Consider the following 24,963-nt stretch of genomic DNA (forward strand, 5'->3'; position numbering starts at 1 on the left):
GACAGATGTAGATTTCAGAGACCTGCATCTTGTGAAGTATTCCCAAAACCAGAACTATTAAGCACAGAATTATGCAAAGAGCAAACCCTGCCACATCAGATTTCATGGTGCAGTTTGGCACGCGTGGTACAAGTTGTTTACTTTTGGACTGGGAGGTGAGGCTTGACTGCTGGCAAGGAAGAAGTCACGTTTATAGTGGGAGAAAGCTCGGGGGTCTCCAGCCCCTGCGCCTCCGTCCGAAGCTTCCTGCGGGCGGGTTTGGAGGGCGGCTGAACGAGAACAACCTCCTGCAAGGGAGAAGCACAGCAAAGTTAAGTCAGGCCATATGTGTCCAGTCACTAGGCTGGGGAGTGCTTGTGACACAGAAATTGCTGACATCTGGCCTAAGGTTTCATAATTTAAAGTGGTACAGGGCTTAATTTAAATTTGGTAATAGTCTCGCGGGTTTTTGACTTTGTTCGAAGAAACAATAACTCCTACAACCCCTTAACGAATGAAACAATTAGGTTAGCATTTTGTCTTCACCTGGATGACAGGCTCCTCAGAACTGGATTGTATAGGTCTGCACTTGAGGAAGGAATATGAACGGATGTACTAGCCCCCAGTTGGCTCAGAAACATTAGGACCACAGTAAGACTTATTTTTAATTATTATCACAGTTGGTAAGGATCAATCACTTGCATCACAGCTTCTACCTCAGTCCCTTACCCGCCTGGCACACAGCCCCTCTCTTCTCATCCCCTACTCTCTAACATGAAGCAACACAGAAACAAGCTTAGAAAGACACACGTTTAAAATCACCCATGCAAAATTAACATGTTGAAAGTGTAGAAGTTTGGTTATTTCTCTTGATAAGTTACGTCGAAAAGAGAGTCTGGTCTGCAGGTAAAACAAAAAGTCTTAATGCCTTTAATGAAGAAGTGTTTTCATTCTTTTAAATTAAGACATCCTTCCTTTTGCAATGTGAAGTGGTTTTAATGTTTTATATCTGTTTTAATACTGAAATATAAATGCGTGACTTTCAGTGCATTTTATTAGGTCTCTTCTACAAGTGACAGAACTATTACTGCCCCATTTCATGAATGGGAAAGTTAAGACTCGAAACACTGAAGTGATATGACAAAGGTTACACATTTAGTGTCACAGTCAAGACCGGAGATCAAATTTTACTATCACTTGCAGAGTGTATGTTACTGGGTCAGACTATTTGTACTACTGGGTCACTATTTTGGCCAACTGTTAATAAAACAAGAAAAAAATTAAACAAGGAAGCATTTAATGACCGAGCAATCGTAAGAAAAAGAACTGTAGTAAACAGCCTGACTCAGCAGAAGAGGCTACTATGACTGACACAGTATGAAAAAAACTGAAGACCATCAACGGTTAGAATTAGAAGGATTAAAATTATTAGAGGAATTAGAATTATAAGGAGACAAGGGGTTTAGACATTAAAAACACTTCTGCCATGACTTTAAAAGACCTTCTAATATTTTAAATTGTTTTTAATCAGGACATCAGCACTGCATAGGTCTCAGATAATACTGTGTTCTGAAAGCCTACAGCTCCCTGCAAACTCACAATGCAGGTAAGGTACTTGTGTATGCATTCAACACCTACAAACTGGTGGGATTCCAAATGCGCAATCCCAGTTGAACTTAAACTGCCAAAACACTACAAAATCCATAGGAGTAATCCCTCTTCCATTTCAAGCACAGTACTGGAAGAAATACCCAATACCTAAAAACAGACCCCTCTTTGGCTGGCTGTTGTTGCACCAGCCCTTCAAAAGGGAGTCAGCACTGTGCCAACAACCTTGCCATGGAGCAGGGAAACACTCACAGACATTGCCAGGGCCGCTCTATCCATAAGCCAGGCTCTGTGAAGAGTGCCACTGCACCTTCAGTGATTGCTGCATACAAAGTATGTGTTCACACAGAAAGAAGTCAGAAATCATACATCTTAAGCAAATGTTTTGAGCAAATCTCCCCCATTCTATGTACATTTAGAAGCAGATCCTGACCTCATAGCAAACAGGTGTGTTTACATCAAAACCAAACCCTTAATAACTGGAAGTAAGAACCGCATCACAACTTGGAAGGATTACAGTGAGACAGGGGTCAAGTACAATCAAACTCTTTTTTTGTGTCCCTTAAGGCCCCTGTTGATTTGAAACAAATGGTAAGCTGCCTTTCTTAAAGCACATGCATTGATGTGTGTGTACTAAAAGCCTTCTTAATGATTTATTGGAGCTGATGTCACGCACCATCCCAGTTCTCTCTAGCGTCTTGACCTCCCGAGAAAGCAAACGTGTAAAAACGTAACTCTAACCCCCGGTTTAATTGCTTTAAAACTTGAAACAACTACATTTGTTGATGAGGGCAAATCACTCAACAATGGCACAACATATGCAGGTCTCACCTTTTTTGCTGAGCTGTTTTCTTCTGCCTGTGACGGGGGTCTATTCATCTGAGGGTGTAATTCAACCTCGGATACCTGCTCTGTCTGTAACAACAAATCAGTCACTGCGACACCCAGAAAGTGACTAGCAGTCACATACAATAACATCAATGATAGGAAACATTATACACAAAAGAAAGGTTACTTTAACAATTCAACAGTAGGAGAAATAGAGGTCTAGGATGACAGCTGAATGGATGACAGATGTGTTTTCGAGACTTTTAATGAAACTATTTTCTTGCATTTTATTGTGCTAGGAAAACAAGAGAAAAGTTTTTCTGTGAAAAGTTAGGAATCACGTCTCCGAATATAAACGACCTGGTAACCAGAGTTTCTTCTAGAGCTATCCTTACGGCCTAAGCGCTCTAAGAAAAAAAGCAAGGTGGGGTGGATAAAACTGGAAAGACCTTGGTTGCGCCCTGTCACCTTATCATCTCCTGAAACTGATGAAAATTCATTGGAATAAGCCTCTGTCTTTGAAGCTGGCAAGGCTGGAGTGAGAAAGTATGAATTATACCAAAAATTCCAGTAAAGGTACTCAAAATACAGGTCATAAAAGAAGCCAAACAATCTTCTTCCCTTCTTTCCCCCTTCTGTTTCGAACAGAAACCAAGCAGAACACTCAAAACACAGGTCTACACTTCAGCAAACCACAACACCCTCCCCCTGGCACATCTGACACAAGAGAAAATCAGCAGAGAGGGCTAACCCTTGGCTTTGCCTTGGAGGATCTTGTCCTGAGATCCTCCAGCACCTTTTGATTTGCCCCAGCAGGACGCGGCACAGCACATCTGCTACGGGAGGGCACCGGGGTTCGGAGCTGCCTGTCCCCGGGCATGCTACAGCAAACACGGTGTAAGCAGGGCACGGCTGTTTTCTGTCTAGAAAGCATCAGCTGCCTTTTGAAGACGGGGAAAGCAGGCAGCAGCAGGGAGGCTGAGGGCACTTGGCACTCGCAGGCTGCCTCCTCTCCTCTTTCCCAGCTCCTGTCAAGTCGGAGCCAAGCTGACAACGGCCCCCAGGCAGGACAGGCAGCCTGCCATCCTGCTCGCTCCTCAAAAAAGGCTCGCTTCTACCCAGGTGAAAGCTTGGGTTTAAAAATAAAAATTTCAAGGCAAACCTCAGACTTTAAAGGGGCCAAGATTTTAGCCAAAATAATAACCTGTCACACACTGAAGAACCAAATTTGCTCTTGCCAGGAGGCTTCTGCCTAGACACATCAAGTTGTGGAGTGGTCACAAGTTTCACAGGGCTTAACCACAGGTTAAAAAATGACAGAATGGACACAACTTGGTATATTTTAAAAGGAAGGACTTCCCCCCCCCCCCCCCCCATAGCACTTCCATTTCTTTTGTAACAAAACCAGTAAGAGCTCTACAGAAGGCTGCAGGGGAAAAGCAGTTCTGTCAGGTTACTGCTCCTCTTCAACTGTACAATGTTGAACTTTTACACAGAGGAGTGAGATTTGTGATTTTTTTTTTTTTTTTTTTAAATGCATGTGAAATTCATCTGGAGAGGAGGAAAATGTGTCTTGGCTGACAAGATCTCTCCCCCTCTTCCAAGTGTGCTACATCTGTAGTGTTATCTGATGGTATAATAAAAATAAACACACTGTGACTTTCCAGTAGCATTTGAATATTAATATCTTAAGTATTTGGATTTCAAATAGCTATTAGATACTAACATTTCAATTCTGCAAACCTTTTTTCACGGATTGAAGAGCTTCTTTTATATCTGTTGATTTCTGGTACAAATAGGAGAGTAAAATGGAAAAAGCAATCTTTTTTTTTTCTGTCTACACAAATCAAAGACCTTTAAAAATGCATTTAATGTAACATAGCATTTCTTTATCAGTAATGTGAATAGCCCATAACCTCTCTGATTTGTACAACCACTTTTTATATATCTGAAAGAAATCAAGGGTCTGAGCACTGTTAACAGCAGCAGGGGAAGATCTATGGGGCTTTCATGAATGATTTGGGGATAGCAAAGCTCAAATACCCAACAGAGCCACACAATAAATTTGGTCCCAAATCACATCACTTTGATAAATCACTCATTTAGGGGCAGCAAGAGTAAACACAGTCTTTCAGAGAGCCGTGTAATATGTACACTATGAAGCCCTCATGGTATAGCTTTGCTGCAAAACGCAGTGCGATGACAAGGACATGTGAGAACCAGCTCTGAATGACCTTCCTTGGACTGGGGGCACCAGACATCCCCCTAACCTGGCCAGACAGGCAGCTTCTGGTGCTCACACTCTTATTGGAGTCTATATTAAACCTTGCATCAGAAGCAAGAATACAGCGCTTTATTCTACAGCATGGAAAAAAATAACAGAGGTTTGGTCTCCTTTCATGTGTAGATAAAATGCAGCTTTCAAAAACCAACTGTTCAAGCAGTGTAGAAGTAACTAAACAGAGATGTACTCTACAATGTCAATTGCAAATATGAATGAAAATTAAAGTTAGAATAAGATAAAGGACCTGGAGGGAAAAAAAAAAAGTGAAAAAAAGCAAAAACTGCTGCAGAAAAACTGATTTTAAAAATTGGCCTCACTGCAGGAGAACATTATTTTAACCTGCAGAAAGCTGAAAGGAGAAAAAAAGAGTAAACTTTTTGTTCTGGTGAGAGCAAATATAAATTGGAGTACTGATGCCAAAAGGGCAAGTTTTCAAAATTTTCAGCTGTTTGATAAGGCAGTTCCCAACGATACAACATCTATATTTTTTTCAGCAGCTGAGTGCTGCGATGTGGCTGTCAGCCTAGCAGCTCTGGCAGCTCCTGGTCTGCAGAGCAGTGGCTGGACCACCGGGCTGGCACGAGGACTGCACGCAGGCTGGTGTGCAAAGCTCAGCAGGCAGCAGGGCAGGGGCTGGCTGGAGAAGGCAGATGGTAAAAATAAATACATAAGTACATTTGACCAAAAAATTTTAAAAAAGAACTAGTTCTGGTGATGCAGCTCATGCATAATGAATAAAACCAAGCGACTGCCACGTCCCTCAAGTGCCACCTAGTGGCACGTGGAACAGGCCATTTCTGAGTGTTTGGCTTCGAGAACACCAAAAAATAGCTGTCCATATTATTCAGAGCCTGCAGACTGATCCTGCCCCGCGAGGTGTGCAGACAGCAGGTGCTGGGCAAGGTAAGCCTCAGTGCTTTGGAGCGTCTCGTTTGCTGGTCACGCAGAAGCTGGGTCCACACATTAATGACTGGCTGGCAGAGCTGAGCTCCCACCTATGGAAAAGTCCCCAGCCCTCAAAGTGATGGGCCTCTGACACAAGTGTCTGAGCATAAAAAATATCATTATGCTGCTGCAGTGGATTTTGTTCAGAGACTGACACCACTTAACCCAGGCAGAAATATTTTGTGTAACTGCAACTTGCACCAATGCAAAGAAGGTTTGCTGATTCAACAACCCAACAAAGTCCCCTAGGCGAGGTTTGAGATGCTTTACAAATATGTTTGCAAGCTGGTTCTTCCCCACACACATTTTAAAGGAGAAAGTCCTCCAAGCAGACATGGGAGATTTCCAACTGCAATACAAGATTTGGGAGCCTGAACTTTCTCCTTGCAGAGTGTTAACTCCTGCCTCACTGACTACTGAGAGAAGACAGAGAATATTCCAAAGGAGGAAGCTTAGTCCTCTGCAGGGAAACAGTCCAACAATTTTGGACAAAACATGGCACTGACAATGGCATCTAACTCCTGGTTTTTGTTTTGGCGAGGGATTCCTCACAGATTTCCTCTCCTTCACTGATTTGGACACAGGGTGAAAGCCAGTCTCTGTAGCCTTCTGGTGACAGGTCAAGTGAGACTGGTTCCAAGATACTCCAATCTGAGCTCTTATAGTAGGGTGTAAGGAAAAGGTGATCCATCAGGATCCATTAAGGTGGGTTCCCTTTATTTTTTTGCTGTTTTTATACCATGCTTAATATAGTATTTGGGCAATTCATTTCTCATTCAGAAACACAGCAATAAACTGCCTCCCTCCATCACAGTAATGAATGCCTTAAAGTTTTTCCATGTCTTGGAAACTTCTCACTGTTACATTATTGTTTAAAATTCTTCAGCGGTGCATTAAATAATTCAGGTTTCTAAAGTCTTGTCTACCCAGAGAGATTATACTGCTTATGGAATATGGTCTTCCAAGGGAAAATTCAGTTACAATAGGGTGAAGGTGCTCAGATGGAAGTGTCTCACTCATGGCCACAGAATGGAGCAAGCTGCTGACATAGGAAGTGTTGATATGGCTGGGTCCACATCCAGGGTTATAGCAGCTGGGTAAAGAAAATCCCACTCGTGTGCAATACCAGTAATGCAAAAGATAATTTCCAGACCAGGCCTGAGAATATCTCGATTATGGGAAGAAGAGTATGTGATCACAGAAAAGAGCAACACAGAGTCTTCTTCCAAATCTCCTGAAGAGCTTCCCTTTGCAAAGACCAACATCCAGATATTAATAGGTTGTATCTCCTTTTCCCCCACTCATATATTCCCCCATTCTTGCATTTTCTAAGTCTTATCCTCCTCATTCTTTCTAGCAGAAGATTAAAATGGTCAACAAAGTCTCTGTAGAATGGCCTCAGCCAGAGACCAAGCCATGGCCTATGACCGATATTGAGCATTAGGACGGACAACTCCTCATCATTAGGGTGAGTATTAGGAATTGCAAATGTTCACTACCTCATGGTCTGATCCTGGAGCAGCCATTCATAGTCTTCTAACTGCTCCATGTGACAATACTTAACAGGACCTTTCTAAAAGAGTATGTAATGCTCACTTAAGCACTAAGTGCTTTGAAAGCATCAGATGAAAGATTTTCATAACTGTAAGAGAAAGCATTATTTTAAAACTGTTTTTTGCTTACATTTCCGTTTCTTTTGCTTAACAAGGCTGGGTTATATGTAGACTTCATACCCGCTTCTCAAGACAATCCATAACCGGTCTCCCAGAATAGAAAGTCTTCATGGAGCTTTCGTATTTTTGTTACCTGAGTGCCTTTTAGCAAGAGTTAAGTATATGTTCAGTCTTCCCCACAATTCAGACTCATCTACGCTTATGCTCCAGGCTAACTTTACACATGGAAATAGTTCCATTGTAGTCAATAGCACCACTCACAGAAATGAAATTATCAGTGTGCATTCATTGGAATAGCCCATAATAATTACCTATACAGTGCCGCTACTTAGCTTTGCAGAAAGTATTGAGAAGAGCTTATCTGTATAAAAAAGTAGGATACTAAATATGTTTAACGCTCAGTATGCGCTCACTGCAATCTTCTATCATCTCTACGTAAGTTCATTTAAGAGGTATTTTTCCTCTTTCTAAACATTTTTATTTTTGTGCTTAATGGCAATTCCGAAGAAGTCAAGATGTCTCAATTCCAGTTTTTGTGAGTCTAGTCTACCCAACACTGAATCATCAATTCTTTTTATTGCTTGTTACAGAAACTGAAAACGATAAGACAGAGAGAAAACCCATAGGGATGCAAATGCAACAAGCTGCCAGGGTCTCAGTGTGCTGACTGCTTCCTCAGCACTGTGCAGCTCTGAAGTTTTGATAAGCTTTTTCTCTCCCTGAGCTATCTGAGGGCTGGCGATAAGGTTTAGGAAAAAGGCAGTAAATACAAACAAATTGCTGCAGCATTCAGCCCATTCGCAAGGAAAGAATAGGACCCAGATGGAAGCATTAGCAATCTGTTTTAATACTCCACTTCTACAAAACCAGATTAACATAAGCTAGAAAGGAGGTATGTGCCTTCCACTACAGATACAGGCACTGGATTCTTGGCTTGTTTTGTTGTTGTTTTTACAATAAATGTGAATCCACGTTCAAAAATTACTACAACACGTTTTAATTAAGATACTTGCCCTACTTCCGCTCTCCCAGAAACCTCTTTAGAAAGGATTTTATGGCATCCATCAACTACTCCCCAAATTCAATTCTAACTGTGCTAGTTTCAACCACTTCTTAAACCATAATTTACTTTGTCTGGCCGTTTCAGACTTAATATATAATTTTCACGACAAAAGAGGATAATCCGTTTGTATTATATTAAGCGGCAGATGGCAAAGTCTTTCATGTTACAGAAGACTTTCAGTTTTATTATTTAGAGGCTTCTTCAGTACCTAATGCACCGATTATACAACATATGTTAATCTGCGGCCAAAACTGCAAAGATGATCAAAACCCCCCACCATTTTCTTGCACAGCAGTTGTAAATGCAAGCTAAAAGAGTATTCCTTTGGTTTAATATAATATGGTTGCCTGGGAGAATACAATCATGTACATGAATTGCAGGCTGCCAAAAGCAAAATCCTTTTTTTCTTTCTTTCTTCTATAACAAAAAAGTTCCTTCCCATAAAGGTCCAGGTGTCCTGCCAGCACTTGAAATTCCTCACATAATTTTGCAGTAAGAAGGCACTTCAGTTGGCTGAACATTTTCTCCAAACAATCCTGAACCCTCTCACCAAACCCTCTCTCATCCTCTATACAACTCAGGCTTTACCCAGATGCCATACAAAAAGCTAAGACAATACGAGGCAACCTGGGAACCAGCAATATGGGTTGTTCCAGTCAAAGAGGGGGGAAAAAATTCAAGACCCAAGGGGGATATACCCAGATCAGCCTGTCAGGACTCCCAATTTTAATTAGGCAAAGTTAGACTTTGGCAGAGGGGAGATCTCAGGACCAGCTCCCAGCACGGAGCCGGCACGTGGCCATCGCACGCAGGAGAACGAGAAGTCTCAGCAGGATGGATGGGAGCCTCTCCCCTCCCCACCCCTCAGCCTCGGTGCCGCAGATCAGCATGGGCACGCTTAATTTGCTGTTACAGACACATTTCTTGAACTGGGTCCCAGTTTTCACTTGCGAGTCTTGATGATGAATGGCCAAAGGGCTTCAAGGAATTATGAAGTATCAAGTAACACTTTGAGAGCGGAACATTCGATATATTAAGAAGAATATTATCTCAGCTTTCCAACAGAGCCAGGTGCTTGTAACTGGGAAGGGTGACCCACCTATCATCCCTCACAGCACTTTGTTTCCGTGATTTCACCAAATAAATAATAACTAATGCTAACAATGGCCACTAAACTGACAGCTTAACTCTGAGCTCATATAACACAGGGAGATTTTAATCTTCAGAGCTGCAAAGTGATCAGGATACTTCAATTTGACTATCCTAACAACTGCCTATCTACTCCAACTTCACTTGACCACTTTGCCTTAGTCTGTAATTGTTTTCAGTGCCCATCAAAACTACCAGCATGGAACCAGTGGGGAAAACAGGTTCCAAGGTCTCTAGGAAATAAAAATCCAGCACAAATCAGCGCTAATTTACAAAACCAACAGGCTTAAAATTTAGACGCTGTGAAAAAAGACTAAGAACATCAGATTTTTCAGCCAAGATATACAGGGTTTTCTTCCAGTCCCGCTGTTTTCAAATCCCCTTATATAGCACAAGCAGGATACCCCATTAAAGGACAGGAAGGTACTGAAATAGAGTAACTCAAATAAAGGAGTGTTGATCTAACTGGGCAACGTTGCAGATAGTGAGCTATGTTGGAAAAAATCCTAAACCTATATTTGCTCTTCAGTGTTCATCCATAATTCCTATTAACGTAAATATGTCACTAAATCTTCCATAGTAAGCAGCAGCAATAAATGGCTTCTGTAGGCTTAAAAGCCAACAGTAAAAAGTATTATTTTGTTTTCCATTAGAAAAAAAATAATAATAGAGGCTTATACGAGATGTGCATACACATGTTCGGTTCCAGCTCAGCTCCAGAGGAATGTTATTCATGAGCACCCAAAGTTATTTCCTGTTTGAAATTTGTGCCACTGAAAATCAGCCATGTGTGCTGCTGGCTTCCTATCACAATTCTTAGCACCTCTAAAAGTTACACTGATATTCTGTGTACACCCTGGATCAGCACAAAAGTTCTGGGACCACTTATTTCATTTCTCCTCGATGACTTGTGTTTAATTGATGACTTGTGTTCCATTAAGTTAGGAACACAGGATCAAGTCCGGGGCCACTGAATCCAGTCCCCTACAAGCCCAGGAAAAAAAAAAAATATATATATATATATATAGGATATTTCAACAAGCTGTAGGTTGTCTGGTTTACATACCATCACCTGGAGAGTCCAAAACCCCTGAAAATTTGTGCCTCAAAAAAACAAGACCAGAAAAGCCATAACTATAGCATGCCATGGGAAGTGAACAAGAGAGGTAGGTATAGGACATTGCCAGTGTTCAAAGGCTGTTCAATAGCTTGCAGCATATTGTTTATAATCTGAAGATGAAGGAAAACTGATACAAATAAAATTATTCTGAAAACCAAGCAGCTACTACAGATTTGCTAAGTGTAAGACGTGCTACTAGGGATTACAGAAGGTGTCAGTTAAGTTACACACAGGCACATACACAGTAGTAAAAGGAAAACACTTCAGAATAAGGTATTAACCAAAACAAAACTCTAGCCTTTGTATGAGCCTGCTTCCATACAAGGTCGTTCCAAGTGTCCTTCACAGAATTTAGGCAAAACCTGATTTTTTTTCCCCCAATAGAAAAGCAACATGAATCGAGGATTCTAATAAAGCATTTCATACCACATTTCACAACATCATACTGGAAACATCAATTCAAAACAGCTTGCAGAGCAGAGAGATATGAGTTGGAATTTGAATTAGAAGATCATAAATCAGGTATAATGATCTGTTGCAGTACCTCTCCACACTACGTAAACTTGTCTTTTACCCATCTTTATTTATTAATCTTATGCAGTCACCTCAGGGACTTCAGAGGAAAGCTCTCTCCCTTAAAGAAATGTCTGGTGAAAGGTCTCAGGATAACCTGGGTATAGTTTGTGGTGTTTCACACCTTAGCAAAGGTGTGAAACAGTGTGGGCTGGCAGCAGCAACCCAGACCAGCGAAGCCAGCCCCGCTGCTATTTCCCTGTGAACTGGTCAATTTATCACAGGATCACAAGATCCGAGCCTCTCACAGTAAGTTTGTGTACCCACTGAGCTACAGAGTCAATGCCACAACACTAGTATCTCTAAGCTTCTGCTTGTGCTACTCTCACCCAGTGATCCAGCCCTTCCCCCCCATTATTCAGCTGGCTGCGCTGTGGAGGCAGAGCTGGATGCAGACATAATTTAAGAAGGTTTTGATATGACTGGAGACATTTGGCACGCTGTGACTAACCAGTGTTTCAGTAACTTGCTGAGCTTGATTACCTCAGAGAGTCTGACAGGAAAAATAATGCCTTCTGAAAAGTTGAAACAAATTTTACTAAAAACAACAACCATTGACCAAAGTCAAGACGCCATTTCTCTATTGCTATTGATTAAGCTCACGGGAAGTCTTCTGCTCCATTGAAATGTACTACCTATCCCTTGGTACCTCTCTTTTATACACTTCGGCTTGCACATCCCATGAGCCCTTTAATCTTGCTCTGAAGAGCCAACAGGTCCATGCTGCTCCTCAACCATCCATACAAAACTGTAGTCCTCAGAAAAAATTGTTTCCCTCTCCTCTTCCATCAACTAATTTCCAAACCTGAGCCAAAACAACCACACCACAAACATAAATAAATGGTGCACAGCCCCTGAAGTATGTGGGCCTTGCTTCATTTCCAAGCTTTATTTATCATTGGCAGTACCTAGCTGCAGGCATATAACAAAATGTTAAGGCAATAAAATAGGATTTTCAATAACACTGTTGAAAAGTAAGTTAAAATAGAAATTCAAGAAGAGTTTGGTAAATTCAGAAACAGGAAAAGCTGAATGTGTAATTTCAGCATCATGGTTTTTCTTCAGATTTTGATCCTCTGTTTTGAAAGCAGATCTTCCCTCCTACTTCATGCTCTTTAAACCAAGGGCCCCATTGGACTAATGTAATCCATATGCTTACTATTGCTTACATGCTATTTGTAAGGGTCAGCTAAACTGAATTATGACCCCACCACACATACTTTCCTACTTTCTATTACTTTTGTCACAGAAAGGAACATTTAGAGATAAATAAAGCAGGATGTAACAAACATGAAGTTTATTACATTTTCAAGAACTGGCTTTATGTATAGTTTTGCTGGGTCAAAACAAGAATATTTTGAGGAGATATTTGATTAAGTACCTTTTTAAGTCATCAGAAATGAGTAAATGTAAGCGATGCATGTAAGCAAAGCACCAGCTATATATTCAATAATGACTAGACATGTAAACTGCTCTATTTATTTGTTTATTTATTCAGAAACCAGACTTTTGTATTGGAGAGAAGTGGATCGAGAAAGGTCCTGTACCACAGGTGACACAGTGTAGGATACAAGCAGTTGGTTCAGGATGCTCTCCAGGGAATACCAGACAAAGCAGAAATGTGATGGGTGCACTGAGGAGCACGTCGTATTAGCAGTATGGCTATGCCACACTGTCTTGGGGGAAGCACGCAAGTTCCAACCAGAGTGCCCTGCAGTCCTCAAGGCAAAAACTAGCTGTGCTCAGCTAAAAGGGGCTAGGGCAAGGAAGAGAGTAATGAGCTGCTGGTACAGCTGGGGGTAGCAGCAAGGCCTTTATCATTTCCATCATAAGCACAGTGCAGCAGGAGGTGTTCACCAGCAGTCTCGTGTGAGTAGTTCCAAAACTCATGTGATGACTGTTTCTGGCCCAAAGAAAGTGCCTTGCCAAGTTTTTACATGTAATGGGCTGTTAGCTCCGCCATGGCCCTGTCTTCTATTAAACACCTCACCTAAAGGAGTAATATGTGAAGCATACTGCTGCCTAAGACTTAACAGAGCCAACAACATAACACTGCCTAAAATATGAAGCAGTATCTGGATGCAGACATGCACAAGTTCATCAATTTGCATTGGGCTGTGATTGTCTGATGCTCTAAATACAAACAAAAATCACCTAGAAAGCAAAACAAAAGAAATGCACCAGTAATGGTTTCAAACTTAATAACATAACTAGCACGGGACTGAATTCCTCTCAGCATTGTTTTTCAGACCCATGGGTGAAGCTCTTACATGCTATAGCTCCCTTAACAGATGCCCTCCGAGCATTTGATGTTTGAGAAGCAAATAGCAGGTATCAAGCCCATGCCTTTCAGGCATCAAACTCTTATTAGTAGACCAGCCTTACTAGCTTTCAATTTACAGCTTTGTCTAGTGGGTGCATGTCAGCTCCACTACAAAGAGATTTAATTAGCCTGTAATTTGACACTACAACACGCTGGCTTGACAGACCGATGAAGGACATGTACAGAACTGCAGAGCAAACTGTGGAGTTGCACTAACTTGGAAGTAAGAATGGCTATGATGTCCACGCCAGCAACACAACTAAGCAAATAATGCACAGCAAAATGTTCAAACTCTGCCCGTACCTGAGATACAGAAGGTCGAGGGGGCAGTGCAGGTGGCGGTGGGGGCAGCCAGCCAGACCTCACAGCTGAACAGGGAGAAAGAAAAACAAACACATTCACTTAATTACAAATAAAACCAGATTTTATTTCCATGATAATTCATTGTGATGAGGCAGTATTCAACATTTTAATAACAGAAACCATACTTGATCTTTATTGAGCAAACTCTGTTTGAAATAACTTTCTCCAGTGCTTACCATTCCATAAAATGAGCAGTGATTTAATTGCTGTAAAAAACCACAATGTTATGATAAAAAGCAGAGATGGAAGCCAGTCAGCCACAAAAGCTGTAGCTAAAGCAATCCAATTCTAGTTAACAACAGAAAGGGCATATACTTATCCTTAGTACTTTGTTCTTTTTTCCTTAACATCATTGCCTTTTTTTAAGAAAGTAGGGCTTAGTATTTAATATAGATATTAAAATCATAGAATCGCAGAACAGTTTGGGCTGGCGGGGTCCTTAAAGATCGCCCAGTTCCAATGCCCCTGCCCTGGGCAGGGACACCTCCCACCAGACCAGGCTGCCCAAAGCCCCATCCAGCCTGGCCTTGAACACCTCCAGGGACGGGGCATCCACAGCTTCTCCGGGCAGCCTCTTCCAGTGCCTCACCACCATCATATTAAAGAATTTCTTCCTTAAATCTAATGTAAATCCACTCTCTTTTAAGGTTACAGCCATTACTCCTTGTTCTATCACTACCGACCCTACTAAAAAGTCTCTCCCCATCTTTCTTATAACCCCCCTTTACTTATTGGAAGGCCAAAATAAGGTCTCCCTGGAGCCTTCTCTTCTCCAGGCTGAACAACCCCAGCTCTCAGCCTTTCTTTGTAGGAGAGGTGTTCCAGCCCTCTGATCATTTTTGTGGTCCTCAGTTCACTCCAGATACAACACACTACATAATAGAGCACAGCCTGTAAAGAAAAAAATCTGCCTTGGTATTAGAAATACAAAAGCCTAAACAAACACCAAAGAAATCACTTTCTTTATGTGTTGTGTCTGCATGTTACTACTCACTGGTGGTATTTTGGAGGGAAGAAGAGAAATAAGGGGACGAAGACAAACCCTAATAGTCAGTTCAGGCCCCTTTAGCATAACATAACTTCATCTTTTATCTTGAGCTAGCATAAAGGGAGGGTAACAATCACATAGGTCCCGCTGCTGTACTTCTCTGTTTCTTTAAAATACCTAAACCCAATCATGGGACACAACTACAGGAGAGATGAGGTTTTCCAAAGGCAGCTGCAGAGAAGAGGGCAAGGCTAATACGGAGACATCAACAAGGACTGATAGGACTCCTTAGGTGGGTTACCCTTCCTAGGTTCCTGTCGCATTGAGTGCTCAGCACTTGTACTGCTAAAGAGATGAGATAGTCCAAGTTGCACTGTTGGTTATTTGTATAGCCCAAAAAATGCAATATTAAACTTAGAAATGCCTTTTACCACAATAATGCTAAGCAATTACATTTATACACTTTTTATTCCTATGCATATTTTAGAAAGCCACAAAGACCATTATGAGCCTTGTTACAGCTTAGCCATTTACATATTTTATACACCAAGCCTAAAAATCTCTTCATGGTTGAAAATTCAAAGACAAAAAATATTAACCATTAAGTCAGCAACATGAGAGTAAAAATGTGTGGGTGAAATTATTGAGAACAGTCGTATTGACTATACAGATATACAGCTCCAAAGAGGCTTATAATGTTGTTTTTTACATCTTCTGTATCATCACCTCTTGAATCAGAATGAAGCCTAGTATCACTGCAGACAGTGCCAAAGAGCAGACAATTAAAACCCAACCTAGGTTAAGGGAGCCATTAACATACTTACAGGCATATGAGAAATCTGAAAAAAAAAATATTTGAGTGATTGCAATCCTCTCCCTTGTGTTAATTAGCTCCGTTTATAAGGTCACTTCAATACTAGCACGATGTCCTCTCCACGACATTCTCCATCTTTTCCATGCAACTAATCTTCAGAATTGAACAGTGGACTATGAAGGCTTCCCTTCTTCTACGGAACTTCAGATTGTTATTTCATTTATCTGAGCACTGGCTTTGGCAATTACAGCTAATAACAATATTTGAAAACACAATCTAACTCAAACACAAGTGCTCTGTATGTCAATCAGCTGCACGCTTCAACAGCAGACAAGCACATGTACTCAATGAGATATGTTTATCTTCAGGAAAACTTGGGGGAGCCTCGCTGCAATGCTCGCTGGAAGTATCTGCGGGCACCTCACCTTCCTGCCACCACCAGTGGTTGTTGCTGCAAGGAGATGATCTCTGCTCGCTCAGCAGCTTCAGTGTTGTGGCTGAGGCCAGGAGCACGAGCCACGCAGACCTCCTGCTGAGCCCAAGCATGATGCTATGGAGTGTGCTGCAGCCACAAGCATGAGGGTCTGAAAGGCAAAGCCCCAGGCACCGACACCAGCCGCTGCTCTGGCCCTGCTGCACATACGCAGCCCCCTCCAGAGCCCTTCTTTTCGTATTTGCTGGCTTACGCTTCAGCAGGCCCTCAAAAGCAGTACTACAGAAGCTGTGCCCATTGAGAAATGGCTCAAACTTGAGCACTGCTCTAGAGATATGGCACCTACTGTCCTGCTCCCCAGCTCTTCCAACGCACTGGTACACCTAGAAAAGCAGCAGGGAATTCTTTACGCAGTAAGGTGCTGGTTTGGCTGGAAAAGCACATCCTGATGTGGTTGCAAAGCCCCACACCATGAAGCCCCAAAAGACTCCTGGGATTTGTTCCCAACAAAATTCCAAAGGGAAAAATATTTTTTTCTGTAAGATGGTCAAATTAAAAAAAAAAATCATCAGCTTTCAAAATAGGCCATACATTAATTTAGCATTAAAGAAGTTAGATGCTTACACCACGAGCATTTGACCCAGTTTCCTCTTTTTAATCCTGCAAATTCTAACTTAAGCTACTCATGAAATATTCATGAAATTCCTGCTGTTGCAGAACATCTTTGGCCTGTTGTTAGAAGGAAATCATGCTTACGTGAGCACAACTGCTAGACAAGATCAAGTTGGTTGACTTTTGAGGACTAATAACAACTTATAAAAAAAAAAAAAGTCACTTTTTCCCAACAGGGCAATGAAAAAAAGAATTACTGACAGACGGTACAGGCTTCAACCTTCTCTAGTATCACTACCCTAAAAAAGGGCAATGTTCAGAGACACTCATACATTTTTGTGTGTTATCAGCAGGTGACTTGTACTATTAGGCTACTTCATAATGCCTCCCCTCCTGGGAGACCGCCCTGCACAGATTGGTTCTTGCTGTTAGTGATGGTACCACAATAGCTTTGAAAGCAAAAATAAATACAGGGGGAGGTCTGTTCCCGAAATGAAAGCAAAGTGACTTGGGATTGAGCAGCAGACAGATGTCATATTTTCAGGTGCATGCCCCAGAGTTTGGGTAAGCTGCACACCATCGCTCTTTGAAGGCATCTTCACACCCTGCACAAAAGCAGAGAGAACGGGGGGGATGTGGGCATGCACAAAGGGATCACAGGGTAAGACGGAGTAATTTCCCTTCATACAGTTATCCACGCTTGGTTTCTTGCTGTCCTTATGTATTGCCCTACAACTTATACCAGGAAAATGTGGTAATCCTTCCTTTCAGCTGCTCCGAAAGCAGCAGGGCCCCCACAGAAGCTGTGCTCCCCATGCCAATTCCACCAGCGGTGATGGGATCAAAAAGGCCTGGAAGCTGTGAGCGAGATGCACAAGCCCCATTTCACCAGGTTTTTGAAACGCCTCCTCGCATCAAATAAAATAAGCAATGACAGAAAAGCAGGGAATTGTGCTGGGTGAGCATACCACTCAGTGGTGTAGGGAGCAAGAGATACCCACAGGTTTTCCTCACTGAAGGGTGGGCATTCACAGTCCAGGTTCTCGCACAGGTCGCCTCATTACTGTGCAGCTTGGTGGTATTCACGCCAGAGTGAGCAACGTAAACCAAATCTTAAAGATAGCACAGTGGAAGGACTGTTCAGGTACCAGTAAAATAGATCCAAGTACATCCAGTGTCTGCATCGCATGTACTACTGAAAGTGATAGCATTTTCATGCCCTAGCTACTCCCACAAAGGCAGCGATAAGGCTTTCCGGACAATAACCACGGCTCTTTGCTTAGTGTGTTTACACTTGATGGTGGACTATCAGCACGGCAAGCTGCCAGGACCATTTTCCTGCCCTATTTTGGCAATTGCGAAGGTCTAATAGCACTAGCAGGACACCACACTAGATAAAAAAGCAGGTTTTCCAATCTGAAGCTAGATAAACATTTTCAAGCAAACATCAGGATGTAATTCCACATCCTAAGAAGAGGCCATGCCATCCTATCCAGCCACGCCACTCTGCCTCCAGCCTCCCTGGTGGACAAGACAAATCCTCAGCACTTTTGTTACCTATGGTAGTGGAAAAAGACCAATCGTAGTTTTCAAGTGGATGCTACTGGTCAGCCCACAATATGACTACCGTTGCTGGATTGAGGGAGAGAGATTGGCTGCATCACAGGTTAACACCAGTTTACGCTGCTTCAGAGTGCTGAGTTCCCAAATCCGGTTTAACAGAAGAACGACCAATTAATTTTGTGAAGAAGCATGATCTGCAATATAGAAGCACTTCCAAAAACATAGGCCAAAAGCATGAATTACTCGTATTATACTGAAAAAGAAAGGGTTCTCACCAGTTGCTTGAGTGCCTTAGGTACTTTGGGAAGCTGGCTATTTTGGCCTTCCACTCTGAGGCTAGTTTGTTTGGGATACTTTTTCCTTTTCTGTTGCCAAAGGCAGGTCACAGAAGAAAGTTCTGTGTCTATGCTTGAAATCCAATTCCTGTTTACCTGTCTTATAAACTTTCCTCTTGTTCACTGAAATTTGACTACTCGGATCCTTCTCTGCAACCCTTCATTTATTTACATTCCTTTACTTCAGCACTGCAATTGTGAAATAACTTCTTCAACAGCTCTGATTTATTAATTCTCACTAATATGCTTTTAGAAAGCTGATACAGGGAAAAAGAAGATATCTTAGAGCTGTAGCCAGGAATGTAAATTTAGTGAAGGATCCTAGTAAAGTGATGCAAAATACCTTCTTTAGTCCAGGCATCTGTTTTAATAATTCTCACTAACGTATCTTCAGAGTGTAACAGCAATGAAAAAAAAAAATTAGATTCCTAATAGTAATTTTGTTATCATGTTTGTAGAAAGATTGTAGAAAGCATCGCCAATGCCAGAATTGGAGATGGGGCATGCAGCTTGACTGATAAAACCTCTCTTATCAGTTAGTTTGGGGAAACTGCTCAGCAACAAAGCTTTGTTTTCCACAGCCAGTGATCCCCACACATACTGTCACAGACACGCTCCTGCTACAGCTGTTTCACGTGCTAAACACACTGAACATCACTTGTACCTCAGTTGCATGCAAAACTTTCTAAGTACTTTCCAGGTGATTAGAAAGAGAGAGAGCCAGCCATGAAGCACTGTTGCTCCTGCACTATGGACTCTCGGGTGTGCAACTTCATGTAGGAGACTGGTGTCCTTACAGGTTTGATGGCCACTTCCACATTAAACAAGAAAGACACCACTAAAGGTTTTTGATTTTTGTGTTTTTTGTTTGTTTTTGTGATGCCTTTTTTCTTTAATGCCCAATCTATGCAATTTAGCATGTTTTCACTGTAAAGCAGATTTTTTTTTTTAAACACCTGTCCCGTCTTCTGTTTTGTCATATATCCACAAGCTCTGTATTTTTAACTTCCAGTCCCTCATCTTCCCTAAACCATTTCACTTTCTGGTTACTCTTTTCTCTGCCCTTTCCTTTTCTGTGTGTTTCTGTCTGGACACTGCATCTCCCTCCCCCGTTCCACGAGCAGAACTATTTGTGATTTTGCTCTCTCCCGTCACGTTTAGCTTCATTCTCCACCCACAGGGAGGCAGAGTCCCTCCACCGAGCTCTGACAGATCCATGCTGACTGAGTTTCTCACCCCGAGGGTTACCAGTGGGACTTCTGGGTGCTCCCAGAGAGGCATCACCTGCACTTGCTGGCTGTGACCATGTCCAACAGAGACCAACTCTGGCGCATGGGAGCCGGGAAAAGCAATGGGCTGCTGCCCGCCATCCCCATCCCTCCAGACTTTTGGCAGTATCTGCATCTGCAGTCTTCCTCGCAAGGGATGCAACTTGCCCCCCTTTTCCACAAGAGAAACAAGAGATCCTTTCCTGCAAAACTGTTTAACCTAGACCTCCAGCTCTTCTAGGATGGACTAACCTTTTTTTTTTTTTCATGGGATATAGTACACCAAACAGGACCATGAAAATAGGTCAGCCAAGGTCACTGGGGCTGGTAGGGCAGTCAAGAACTTTTCAACTTTAGCAACTTTCACTAGAAAAGAGTTTTGGGGATTAGAATTTGATAAAAATATTTCACATTTTTGATAACCTGCAACAGAATAAAAACAGCACAAACCACTCCTCAATCCTAGCAATGCAAGTGCTACGATTAGAAAAATTGAGAATGTCATGTAGAAGAAGTTCAATTTTCACAAATTGTCAAGAAACAGACTTGAAAGGCCAGCAAGATTTACCCCATTTTGCACACAAGTACTCTCTGGACTAAGCCCTTAGAGATAAACGTAGAAATTTAAATACCTAGAGATGCTGAAATAAGTTACCCCATCAGATTCCTATCATTTAATAACCATTCATCCATTTATGTCCTCACTATTTTCTTCAGCCCGTTCAATCTTGATTATGTCCTTGTCCATCTGGACAAAGAAATTAGCTACATAGCTGTAAACACATATATCCTTCATAAAAAATTCTAAAAGGCTGAAAGGCATAAAACTCTCCCATGCAAATCAGAGGACAGCTTTCATATTTTATTCAGAATAAGCTTAGTTCAGTGACACATATATTCTTAAAGGGAACAAGACTGCAAGGAAACAGAAGCTTCAGTGACAGAATGAAAAAGCTATTCTCTGCTTTAAAAAAAAAGGCAAAATTTATGTTAAGAAAGCATTTCACAATATTTTCTTTGCAGTGGTTCAGTGGCTGAGAAAAAGTATTATGATTATCAGCTCAATTTTGGCTTCTCTATGCTTTGGTTTAAGTGTAAAAGACATTTTTTTAATTTAAATTTTAATTGTTACAACCCTTACAACTGAACATGTTAACTGGACTCTGCACTCTTAACTCTATAAAGCTGACATTAGAACTCTTGTATACTGTGCAAACAATATTCAGCAAAAGGGAACGTTATGCAGATGATCGTAGGCATTATTGCTCTGCTAAAATAAAGGTCGTCCAGAATTGTCACCTTCCTAATTTAATCTTTTGGACTGATTAACAAACACAAGACAGTAATATGCAAGATAGCACAATGCCACAGCATGAATAAAATTCTGTCCTATTCATTATTTAATATTTAAATAATTTATATTTATTATTATATTTATTATTTAATAAAGTAGTTGGATTTTACTAAATAGAGAGCAATACAAGCTTGATGAGAGGAAGGACTCATGACAAATAATTACTTAATGAAATTCACTGTGATTTAAATTCAGCATTAAAAAGTGCATTATTATTCTAGATTCCTCTTGTCACTTCAACTTTGAACCAAGAAGTTAATTGGGAAATTGGTATTTATGGTAACACAAACAACATGACTCCGTAATTCCTTAAAAGCTTGTATTTGGTAGCTAAGACTTACAGATAGCTAACCTCAACACATACATATATTTCTTAGAAAATACCAATAAGCGTAAATAATACAGAAGATAATGCAATAACCATACCTACCTAGGTTAACTTTGGCAGGTGTTTTAGTACCCAGTTCCATGTGCCCAAAAGAGAAAGTCACCTGCATTTGCTCCCTGAGCTACAAATATGATGTAGCTGCAAACAGCTGAAAACAGTATTTGGGTAAGTATTTGGATCAGTTTCCATAAAAATGTATATAACAGTGCAGCAGCATTACAGTTCTCCACATCCTCTCTCCTACACAATTACAGAACTATTTTATTTGATACCTGGACTAAAACCATACAGAAATAAACAAAAGTTGTCTGTGGTTGGGCAAATATGAAAAACATCTCAACAGATTCCTGCTCTTCAGAAATCTCCACACTTGGCAAATAAACACCCCAAGGCCATACATTCAAGGAAAGGTTGTGCTAGTTGAATGAAATAAGGAGCACTCGATGAAGTAATGGAAGCATCAGAGAGAAGACCCTTGCTCTTCAAAGGTATCAAAAAAAGGACTTTTTTTTTCATACATTAGAGTATTCCCTCTTTACAAAGTACATGTGGTACTTAACACCTCACATGGTGAGAGAGAGAAAGAAATAAATGTACTAGCCCTGTGTTACAGGCTGAAACCCACATCCCCCGTGGAGCGAACCCAAGTTACACCGAGTGTTTGCTTACACGCCCGCATATGAAACGGTGCCTGTGCTGCACGTGTTCCTCACTGCAGGGGCAGCCTCAGCAGGAGATGAGGTTCATAAGCAGACGAGCGCTGAAAAGATTCAGTCTAGAATTCATTTGTAAATAGTTACAGGGCTGTTTTGAAGAATTACAGAGACGTTCAGTCTGCTTCCACATCAACATGAAACTACGCTGCCTATGACAACTATTTTGTTTCATCAAAGCAAATCCTCTTTTCCAAACACGTATCTTTTGTTCTACAGAACTGTTAATTAAAAGAAGTTATGAAATTCAGGAATGGAACTAAGTGGGAAATAAAATGTCTTCTACACTTGATATATTTAATTCTATTTCAGAGGCATCAGTATCAACCTAACAAGCCCCAGACTGCTGTCACCGCCTAGAATTAAATTCTTTAGTAGTTGTCATGGGCAGAAAATGTAATTGAGCAAAACGCCCGAAGACAGTGGGTGCATTTTTTGGTTTTAATCGTAAAGCTGGGACTTGCCCCAGCCCCTCATACCCCGAGGCAGACCCTGGCTTTCTGCTGCCGGAGAGGGCGAAGCGTGGCTGTGTGGCAGACCCCGCAGGCACCATGCTGCAGCAATGCTGGCTCCCCCAGTGCCTGCTCCCTCACCCCATCGGTGGGACTGGCAGCAGGGAGCCCAAGGAGCCCCGAGAGGAGCTAATTCTGCAAACACGTCTGTGAACAGTGCAGAAAAGCTTTGTCGGCCACAGGCTCTCAGTGCTCACGCTAGGAGCTGTCGGCTTGTATCTGGCTAGACAGCAGGCTAGAGGAGAAATGAAGATGTAAACCAGTTCACGCACGTATTTAAACTGACTTTTTTTTTTGTACTTAAAACTTGCTGTTGTCTTTCCAGGAATGCATAAAACCCAGCCAAATATTTTCTTCATGTGTACATAGGACAACTGCCAGAGATCATATATTCAACAAGAAGAAATATACTGAGAATCTAGCTGTGCTAAATTTTTGTCAGATGCTAACACAGAGACTACAGCATAAAAAAAAAAAACAGAAAATTTCCCTCTCTTAATGAGTCTTAACAGAAATTCTCATGCACTCACAGGATGGGCTGGTATGCAGTGATTTTCCCCTAGTTAAATTCACTAACAGCCTCGTTCATGGATACTGTGGGAAAAACTCTCCAGGGACTAGTGGGGTTTTAGAAATAGTCTGCCTCAAGACAATGAAACTTTCACTGTGGCAACTTGTTTGTGCAAGGCTTGAGAAAACATGCATCATCTTTCAAAGCTAAGCAAAAACCAGGGGTATCCCAGGACAGTTTGGGGGAGAAAAAGCAGTTGGCAATAGGCATGATGCTTCACTGATGCCAGTAATTAATAACCCTAATGTTGAACTTCCTGAGGTTTCTTTAATGTAAAATAAGGTCATTCTACCATACATGTTTTCTCAACTATGCCATATCACCTGCGGAATTATTCTTCAGGTCACAACTGAGAAAAACCACCTCAGTAAATGATAAAATACACTCCTATAGCTTGCCACGCATACGTTGTCTTCCAAAATTAGTGTTATCTTGACCTATGGCCTCAATGAACACAAATAGAAGGCATTAGATATATACATATATATATATATATATATACACACACACACACTTTTTCTTTTTTGCACACCCACATCCACACACACAGATAGAATAACAATACTCTCGTGTATACTACTAAAATGCCTGTCTAGAGCAGTTCAATAACTATGGGAAATTTGAAAAGTTAGTTCTTTTTTAGGTTATCATAATATGGGTGGCAAGCATGATATAGCACATGCAGTAAATCAAGCAAAACACAAACAGAACAGGGATCTGCCACAGTCATTGGCCGAATTTACCTGAAGAAAAGAGATTTTTCTTCTTCTGCCCTTTAAAAATGAAATACACCCAAAAATGCTCCAAACCACTGATGACTTTACAATTAAAGACATCATACTTGTAGATCAACATGACCAATGAGGAACTGAAAGCAGAACTTAATACTACTGAGCACTCTTGCCAGAGCAGATTATTCACCAAACTCACACAATTGTGATTATTTCTGAACAAGAATTAATAGGACAAAAAACAGTGTACCAGAATGGAATTATTCTAATCACATAGGATGTACCCTGAAAGCTGTTAAAATGGCTAATTGTACTGTCTGTTTTTCTGTACTGACACTAGGCAACACAGTGGTACTAGAGGTGCTAGAAGGGATGGCCGCTGCTAATTTTTGTGGCCCAGCTTTAACAATGAGACTATTTTTTAAAACCTAGGAAGGAAGGAAAGCAGATAGAAAACAAAGCAAAAAATCAGTCAAGAGTACATTAGGAAAGAAGGTGATTAACTAGCCTGCAGATAGACACTCATCAGGTTTGATATTTATGCCAGGGTATATTATCCCAATCACCAAGAAACCTAAATAGTACATTGCCACCACATGATCTATATAATTGTATCTTCTGATTGCAGATGGAAACTATTCTAAATTCATGCTTTATACTGTCAGCAGAAATAAGAATACAGCTCGTTATTATACAAGTGTCAGCAATTTACTTGACACGAGCATGCACACTCACTTGCTTTTCCAGGGCTCTTTGGTTTAAGGTGACAGCTC

General features: G+C 41.3%; 1 protein-coding gene across 3 annotated transcripts in view; it reads right to left on the reverse strand.

Moving 5' to 3' along the window:
• The window catches only part of REPS2 (RALBP1 associated Eps domain containing 2), a 95,076-nt gene that overhangs the window by 6,581 nt on the left and 63,532 nt on the right, over positions 1-24,963 (reverse strand). For all 3 annotated transcript variants that reach the window (XM_035542123.1, XM_035542122.1, XM_035542124.2), the window contains exons 14-16: positions 13,849-13,913; positions 2,419-2,502; positions 142-287 (exon numbers count right to left, since the gene is read on the reverse strand). In XM_035542123.1, coding sequence (XP_035398016.1) covers positions 142-287; positions 2,419-2,502; positions 13,849-13,913 — 295 coding nt within the window. The remainder of the gene's footprint in view (positions 1-141; positions 288-2,418; positions 2,503-13,848; positions 13,914-24,963) is intronic.

Source organism: Cygnus atratus, chromosome 1 (assembly GCF_013377495.2).
Source record: "Cygnus atratus isolate AKBS03 ecotype Queensland, Australia chromosome 1, CAtr_DNAZoo_HiC_assembly, whole genome shotgun sequence".
NCBI classification, from domain to species: Eukaryota; Metazoa; Chordata; class Aves; order Anseriformes; family Anatidae; genus Cygnus; species Cygnus atratus.